The sequence below is a fragment of the Xenopus tropicalis genome, chromosome 2, assembly GCF_000004195.4.
Source record: "Xenopus tropicalis strain Nigerian chromosome 2, UCB_Xtro_10.0, whole genome shotgun sequence".
Classification (NCBI taxonomy): Eukaryota; Metazoa; Chordata; class Amphibia; order Anura; family Pipidae; genus Xenopus; species Xenopus tropicalis.
The window spans coordinates 161,943,713-161,952,442 of NC_030678.2; the positions used below are offsets into that span (position 1 = coordinate 161,943,713).

The 8,730-nt window shown below is 48.9% G+C and overlaps 1 protein-coding gene across 1 annotated transcript; it reads left to right on the forward strand.

Annotated features, from left to right (window-relative positions):
- Nucleotides 1–236: 236 nt before the first annotated feature.
- On the forward strand, nt 237–8,307 carry LOC116408605 (interstitial collagenase-like). Its single transcript, XM_031896233.1, has 6 exons — nt 237–480; nt 1,569–1,717; nt 1,871–1,892; nt 2,737–2,921; nt 5,429–5,554; nt 7,774–8,307. The coding sequence occupies exons 1-6, from the start codon at nt 281–283 to the stop codon at nt 7,947–7,949; spliced, it is 858 nt and encodes a 285-aa protein (XP_031752093.1). The 5' UTR covers nt 237–280; the 3' UTR covers nt 7,950–8,307.
- The last annotated feature ends 423 nt before the right edge of the window (nt 8,308–8,730 follow it).

Here is an 8,730-nt window from a genome sequence, read left to right on the forward strand (position 1 = left end):
AAGTGTGACTGAGTAAATATTTGATTAGGTGAGCCAAAAGTGTGGCGTTTGTACTAAACAATAGGAGGGCTATTGGGCAGTATGCTTTTTACATTTTGACTTGCATTCTCCTTTAATGTTAGTAAAAATGAAGAATATATTATGGGTCATTTATGAAGTTCAGGGCAATCCGCCATGTTTTTTTGCATATTGCGCCCTGAATGCTGATGATGATAATAATGTATACTCTGTCAATCTATGTCTTTTGATTGCTTAGGATTATTTAGGAAAGTTCTATCCGATGAACCCAAAATTAAAGGCAAACGCATTTGTGGAGAAAATCAAAGAAATGCAAAAGTTCTTCAGAATGACAGTTTCGGGGAAGCTGGACAGAGATACTCTGGCTATGATGAAGGCTCCTCGATGTGGAATGCCCGATGTGTCAGAATACAGCAAGTTCCCTGGAAATCCACGATGGAAAAACACCAAACTGACATACAGGTTAGATTCATACATGTAGTCATGATAAACTCACAGAGAACTTATTTTTCTTACTTATTTGTTTCTTAACTTATTTGTTTTCAGAACAATTCACAATAAAAAAGGTCCCCCAAATATTTAGAATCCATCATATATATATATATATGTATCCTGTTATAATCCAGTGTTTAAACTGCTCATATATTGAATTTAAATTGTCAGTTGTTTTTTTAGTGGTCTGGCTGTCAGCTAAAAGATTATTTTGTGAGAAAATGAAATAACGTAAGAGTCATCTGATTTTATTTGGACAGTTCTAAGCAGATCAACATCCAGGGTCGGACTGGGCCACCGGGAAAAAACTTGGTGGGCCCCAGTCCTGGTGGGCCCTGGTGGCCCAGACCCGATGCCCGCAGGGACCTCCACCGATCCGCCGGTCTCCCTCCCCGACACGCTGCAGGTACACGCATTCGGGGAGTGGGGTCAGACAGGTGGTGGGGGCCCCTGCGGGGGGGAAGTCTGAAGGCGACAGGGGCCATTGGGGGGTGCAGGGGCCCCTGAAGCAGAAGGCCCGGTGGGCCCTGCACCCCCCAGTCCAACCCTGGCAACATCACAAGATGAAGGATTCACAAACCACAGCCTAGATATAGCAAATGTCATATGAAAAAATAAAAACAGTTAATGGTAAAGTGACATTTTCCATTTGAACTAGAAAAAAATGAGGTTCTCTAAATCCTGAGAATCAGTTAATGGAGAAAATAATCTTAGGCACCATCATCTCCCAGTCGGGGAGTAGAAGCCATGGGAAGTAGTCCTTATCACTATGGAGTGCTGAAAGCCTATGGCATTAAAAGTTTTATGGCATTCTGGTCTTGCCCAAATTGTATAGTTTTTCATCACATAAGAAATATAGCACTGGAGATTTTCATGTGATTCTCTGCTAAAAATTCTTGCTGATTCATTCATTTGTGGTAAGCATCACATTAAAGCTGTCCATGCTGTCCTTTTTGTGGGAGTCCCATTAAGGCAACTCTGGTCACCAAAAATTTTCAATCACAAATATGTTTAAAAAACAGAATAAAAAATCAAAACGTTATTTTTTTCTCCTTAAGAATTCAGAATTACACCCCTGATCTCCCTCGCCAAAAGGTAGATGAAGCGATACAAAGGGCACTCAAGCTGTGGAGTGATGTTGCCCCACTGACCTTCAGAAAACTAACTTCGGGAACAGCAGATATCATGATCAAATTTGCAAAACGCTGTAAGTTTTACTCTTTAGGAGTGCTAATAATATCTGTGCAATGGAACTAGACTGACTGGGTACAAGGAATATGTTACACAGATACTAAGAAATCACATCCATTGACTTCTGTTGAACTCAGTATTACATGTCTGGTGTGTGCGCCTTTATCAGATCGCAGCATAGGGCAGGCAGAGTATGGCACACACAGGCAGCATTGGGCAGGTATATTTTGGCACACATGGGCAGTACTCTGCCTGCCCTATGCTGCCTGTGTGTGCCATACTCTGCACTATGCTGCCACTGTGTTCCATACTCTGCCTGCCCTTAGCTGCCTGTGTTTGCCAAACTCTGCCTGCCCTTAGGTGCCTGTGTGTGCCATACCCTGCCTTCCTTATGCTGCCTGTGTGTGCCAAACTCTGCCTGCCCTATGCTGCCTGTGTGTGCCATACTCTGCCTGCCCTATGCTGCCTGTGTGTGCCATACTCTGCCTGCCCTATGCTGCCTGTGTGTGCCATACTCTGCCTGCCCTATGCTGCCTGTGTGTGCCATACTCTGCCTGCCCTATGCTGCCTGTGTGTGCCATACTCTGCCTGCCCACAGCCTAGATATAGCAAATGTCATATGAAAAAATAAAAACAGTTAATGGTAAAGTGACATTTTCCATTTGAACTAGAAAAAAATGAGGTTCTCTAAATCCTGAGAATCAGTTAATGGAGAAAATAATCTTAGGCACCATCATCTCCCAGTCGGGGAGTAGAAGCCATGGGAAGTAGTCCTTATCACTATGGAGTGCTGAAAGCCTATGGCATTAAAAGTTTTATGGCATTCTGGTCTTGCCCAAATTGTATAGTTTTTCATCACATAAGAAATATAGCACTGGAGATTTTCATGTGATTCTCTGCTACAAATTCTTGCTGATTCATTCATTTGTGGTAAGCATCACATTAAAGCTGTCCGTGCTGTCCTTTTTGTGGGAGTCCCATTAAGGCAACTCTGGTCACCAAAAATTTTCAATCACAAATATGTTTAAAAAACAGAATAAAAAATCAAAACGTTATTTTTTTCTCCTTAAGAATTCAGAATTACACCCCTGATCTCCCTCGCCAAAAGGTAGATGAAGCGATACAAAGGGCACTCAAGCTGTGGAGTGATGTTGCCCCACTGACCTTCAGAAAACTAACTTCGGGAACAGCAGATATCATGATCAAATTTGCAAAACGCTGTAAGTTTTACTCTTTAGGAGTGCTAATAATATCTGTGCAATGGAACTAGACTGACTGGGTACAAGGAATATGTTACACAGATACTAAGAAATCACATCCATTGACTTCTGTTGAACTCAGTATTACATGTCTGGTGTGTGCGCCTTTATCAGATCGCAGCATAGGGCAGGCAGAGTATGGCACACACAGGCAGCATTGGGCAGGTATATTTTGGCACACATGGGCAGTACTCTGCCTGCCCTATGCTGCCTGTGTGTGCCATACTCTGCACTATGCTGCCACTGTGTTCCATACTCTGCCTGCCCTTAGCTGCCTGTGTTTGCCAAACTCTGCCTGCCCTTAGGTGCCTGTGTGTGCCATACCCTGCCTTCCTTATGCTGCCTGTGTGTGCCAAACTCTGCCTGCCCTATGCTGCCTGTGTGTGCCATACTCTGCCTGCCCTATGCTGCCTGTGTGTGCCATACTCTGCCTGCCCTATGCTGCCTGTGTGTGCCATACTCTGCCTGCCCTATGCTGCCTGTGTGTGCCATACTCTGCCTGCCCTATGCTGCCTGTGTGTGCCATACTCTGCCTGCCCTATCCTGCCTGTGTGTGCCATACCCTGCCTGCCCTCTGCTGCCTGTGTGTGCCATACTCTGCCTGCCCTATGCTGCCTGTGTGTGCCATACTCTGCCTGCCCTATGCTGCCTGTGTGTGCCATACTCTGCCTGTCCTATGCTGTCTGTGTGTGCCATACTCTGCTTGCCCTATGCTGCCGGTGTGTGCCATACTCTCCCTGCCCTACCCTGCCTGTGTGTGCCATACTCTGCCTGTCCTATGCTGCCTGTGTGTGCCATACTCTGCCTGCCCTCTGCTGCCTGTGTGTGCCATACTCTGCCTGCCCTATGCTGCCTGTGTGTGCCATACTCTGCCTGCCCTATGCTGCCTGTGTGTGCCATACTCTGCCTGCCCTATGCTGCCTGTGTGTGCCATACCCTGCCTGCCCTCTGCTGCCTGTGTGTGCCATACTCTGCCTGCCCTCTGCTGCCTGTGTGTGCCATACTCTGCCTGCCCTATGCTGCCTGTGTGTGCCATACTCTGCCTGTCCTATGCTGTCTGTGTGTGCCATACTCTGCTTGCCCTATGCTGCCTGTGTGTGCCATACTCTCCCTGCCCTACCCTGCCTGTGTGTGCCATACTCTGCCTGTCCTATGCTGCCTGTGTGTGCCATACTCTGCCTGCCCTCTGCTGCCTGTGTGTGCCATACTCTGCCTGCCCTATGCTGCCTGTGTGTGCCATACTCTGCCTGCCCTATGCTGCCTGTGTGTGCCATACTCTGCCTGCCCTATGCTGCCTGTGTGTGCCATACTCTGCCTGCCCTATGCTGCCTGTGTGTGCCATACTCTGCCTGCCCTATGCTGCCTGTGTGTGCCATACTCTGCCTGCCCTATGCTGCCTGTGTGTGCCATACTCTGCCTGCCCTATGCTGCCTGTGTGTGCCATACTCTGCCTGCCCTATCCTGCCTGTGTGTGCCATACCCTGCCTGCCCTCTGCTGCCTGTGTGTGCCATACTCTGCCTGCCCTATGCTGCCTGTGTGTGCCATACTCTGCCTGCCCTATGCTGCCTGTGTGTGCCATACTCTGCCTGTCCTATGCTGTCTGTGTGTGCCATACTCTGCTTGCCCTATGCTGCCGGTGTGTGCCATACTCTCCCTGCCCTACCCTGCCTGTGTGTGCCATACTCTGCCTGTCCTATGCTGCCTGTGTGTGCCATACTCTGCCTGCCCTCTGCTGCCTGTGTGTGCCATACTCTGCCTGCCCTATGCTGCCTGTGTGTGCCATACTCTGCCTGCCCTATGCTGCCTGTGTGTGCCATACTCTGCCTGCCCTATGCTGCCTGTGTGTGCCATACCCTGCCTGCCCTCTGCTGCCTGTGTGTGCCATACTCTGCCTGCCCTCTGCTGCCTGTGTGTGCCATACTCTGCCTGCCCTATGCTGCCTGTGTGTGCCATACTCTGCCTGTCCTATGCTGTCTGTGTGTGCCATACTCTGCTTGCCCTATGCTGCCTGTGTGTGCCATACTCTCCCTGCCCTACCCTGCCTGTGTGTGCCATACTCTGCCTGTCCTATGCTGCCTGTGTGTGCCATACTCTGCCTGCCCTCTGCTGCCTGTGTGTGCCATACTCTGCCTGCCCTATGCTGCCTGTGTGTGCCATACTCTGCCTGCCCTATGCTGCCTGTGTGTGCCATACTCTGCCTGCCCTATGCTGTCTGTGTGTGCCATACTCTGCTTGCCCTATGCTGCCTGTGTGTGCAATACTCTGCCTGCCCTACCCTGCCTGTGTGTGCCATACTCTGCCTGCCCTACCCTGCAGGTGTGTGCATTAATGACCAATAATGACTTAATAAAGATTTACCAAGATTCCACATCATTTAAATATTTGCCTGTAATTACAAAGCTTTACTTTAGTCATAATGTAAAGTAATATGAGCCATTCATTCTGTTTTGTTGATTTTCTTTTTAAGCACATGGAGATTTTGACCCTTTTGATGGCCCCCATGGTGTTTTGGCTCATGCATTTGCTCCAGGAAATGGAATAGGTGGGGATGCTCATTTTGATGAGGATGAAAAATGGACAAATAGTGCAGCAGGTATTTCTTTTTCTATACATGCAACATATGTTATTCTAAAGTTACACATTAAGTATCCTCAGGGTCAGACTGGGCCACTGGGAAAAAACCCGGTGGGCCCCAGCGGCCAGACCCGACCCTTGCCGGCTCTCCCCCGGCCAACTGGTTCTCCCCTGACGCGTTAAACTTATGCACGCTCAGGGGAGGATGTCAGGTGGGGGACCCTGTGGGGGGTTAGGGAGGTTCAGCGGGGAGGGGTTAGGGGGGGAGGCGCAGACGGCGGGGGCACCTGCAGGGCCCCTGGGGCGGCAGCCATGGTGGGCCCTGCACCCCCCCAGTCCAACCCTGAGTATCCTCCAGGCAGAAGGAGTAGGGATGCAACGAACCCACTTTTTTAGGTTTGTCCAAACCTCTTAACCCACCCTGCCGAATCCTGAACCGAATCCTAATTAGCATATGCTAATATGTGAAGGGTTAAAAATTACCACATGCAGCGAAAACGATTTTCCCCCTACCATTTAACTTCCAAATGCTAATTAGCATATGTGAATTTATGCTAATTAGGATCCGGATTCGATTGGCCCGGGACCGTGGATTCTTCCGAAACCGAATCCTTCAAAAAAAGGCTGGAATTGGCCCAAATCCCGAACCGAATCCGGGATTCGGGGCATCCCTACTAAGGAGCCCCTTAGTGGTAAAGACAGGGCCCTATTGCAGCCTACAGCTTGTGCCCCATTGCAGCCTACAGCTTGTGCCCCATTGCAGCATACAGCTTCTGTCCCATTGCAGCCTACAGCTTCTGTCCCATTGCAGCCTACAGCTTGTGCCCCATTGAAGCCTACAGCTTCTGTCCCATTGCAGCCTACAGCTTCTGTCCCATTGCAGCCTACAGCTTGTGCCCCATTGCAGCCTACAGCTTCTGTCCCATTGCAGCCTACAGCTTGTGCCCCATTGCAGCCTACAGCTTCTGTCCCATTGCAGCCTACAGCTTGTGCCCCATTGCAGCCTACAGCTTGTGCCCCATTGCAGCCTACAGCTTCTGTCCCATTGCAGCCTACAGCTTGTGCCCCATTGCAGCCTACAGCTTCTGTCCCATTGCAGCCTACAGCTTGTGCCCCATTGCAGCCTACAGCTTGTGCCCCATTGCAGCCTACAGCTTCTGTCCATTGCAGCCTACAGCTTGTGCCCCATTGCAGCCTACAGCTTCTGCCCCATTGCAGCCTACAGCTTCTGCCCCATTGCAGCCTACAGCTTCTGTCCCATTGCAGCCTACAGCTTCTGCCCCATTGCAGCCTACAGCTTCTGTCCCATTGCAGCCTACAGCTTCTGCCCCATTGCAGCCTACAGCTTCTGTCCCATTACAGCCTACAGCTTGTGCCCCATTGCAGCCTACAGCTTGTGCCCCATTGCAGCCTATAGCTTGTGCCCCATTGCAGCCTACAGCTTCTGTCCCATTGCAGCCTACAGCTTGTGCCCCATTGCAGCCTACAGCTTCTTTCCCATTGCAGCCTACAGCTTCTGCCCCATTGCAGCCTACAGCTTCTGCCCCATTGCAGCCTACAGCTTCTGCCCCATTGCAGCCTACAGCTTCTGCCCCATTGCAGCCTACAGCTTGTGCCCCATTGCAGCCTACAGCTTCTGCCCCATTGCAGCCTACAGCTTCTGCCCCATTGCAGCCTCCAGCTTGTGCCCCATTGCAGCCTCCAGCTTGTGCCCCATTGCAGCCTACAGCTTCTGCCCCGTTGCAGCCTACAGCTTCTGCCCCATTGCAGCCTACAGCTTGTGCCCCATTGCAGCCTACAGCTTCTGCCCCGTTGCAGCCTACAGCTTCTGCCCCATTGCAGCCTCCAGCTTGTGCCCCATTGCAGCCTACAGCTTGTGCCCCATTGCAGCCTACAGCTTGTGCCCCATTGCAGCCTACAGCTTCTGTCCCATTGCAGCCTACAGCTTGTGCCCCATTGCAGCCTACAGCTTCTGCCCCATTGCAGCCTCCAGCTTGTGCCCCATTGCAGCCTACAGCTTCTGCCCCATTGCAGCCTACAGCTTCTGCCGCTCCCTAACTTGCTGGTCTTACTGATGCACAAGTTAGGGGACAGGCACAAGTGAGGCATTTGCTTGTTTCCTTGTGTTTGTGTAGGTTTCCTCCAGGATCCTTTGCTTTTCTTCCTATAATTCAAAATCATAATATTATAATAAAGTCATTAGCCACATATTTTAACATGACTTGTATTTTTTTACAGAATATAATTTGTTTCTTGTTGCCGCACATGAATTTGGTCATTCGCTGGGTTTGGGTCATTCTCGTGATCCAAACGCTTTGATGTATCCAACCTATCACTATTGGAACACCGGAAACTTTCGTCTACCCCAAGATGATGTGAAAGGAATACAGTCCATATATGGGAGAAAGAAATAGGCAAAATAACATGAGCTGGATCTCCATATTGTATTTGCCAAACAAAATCAGTATGCAAGCTTTGTTATTTTAGTATGGCAATAATCCTTCAGCAGCTACACAAAGAGAATGCAATAATAACCTACATTTAACCACACGGGAGGGTTCTAGTTGGTCATGGCATGAATCCAGCTTTCCAAACAGGGATTGGCCAACGTGAGAGTGGAACTTGGAATCGGCAAAGGTTTAAGACATCTTCTATGGACCCCACTGGTCATAATGATATTAATTACTAATTGTTTGCTTCTGTTTTTCAAATAAAATCAGTGATTTGCCAAAAGCTTCTCATTTTTAAAGTGTTTGCTACAGACAACCCTGATTTAGGAAATTAAATAGATCATTCACATTCAGTCATTTATATACTATAATTATGTGCAGTGTAAGGGTTTCAGGTAGTCACTGGGGAAAAACCCTTGGGTGCACTTTCAAACACTTCAAAGCAGGGGCACAGACAGTACAATTCAATATAACTGGTCTTTGGTGAGTTTATTTAAGGCTTTTCGAAGGAGAGATACTAAACAAAATAGAAAAAAAAAAAAGAAATACAGAAAACAACAAATCCTAAGCCTGTCCGGCTGTTACTAATACACAGATCTTTTTCCCTCACTACCCCAGGTCCCTTACAAAGCCATATGCACAAATAAGTTTTCAGACTTACAGGGATGTAAGATCACCCAAAACAGCAGCTCTTGCTCTTACTAAGGTTCTCTCTCTCTCAGGGAGCCAACCCCTGCACAGTGGC

Coding starts and splice junctions, on each gene's coding strand:
- LOC116408605 (XM_031896233.1), top strand. CDS start 281: ATGAACCCAAAATTAAAGGCAAACGCATTTGTGGAGAAAATCAAAGAA. Junction 1,893..2,736: donor CGCAGCATAGGGCAGGCAGA/GTATGGCACACA, acceptor TTTAAAAAACAG/AATAAAAAATCAAAACGTTA. Junction 2,922..5,428: donor GATCAAATTTGCAAAACGCT/GTAAGTTTTACT, acceptor TTTCTTTTTAAG/CACATGGAGATTTTGACCCT.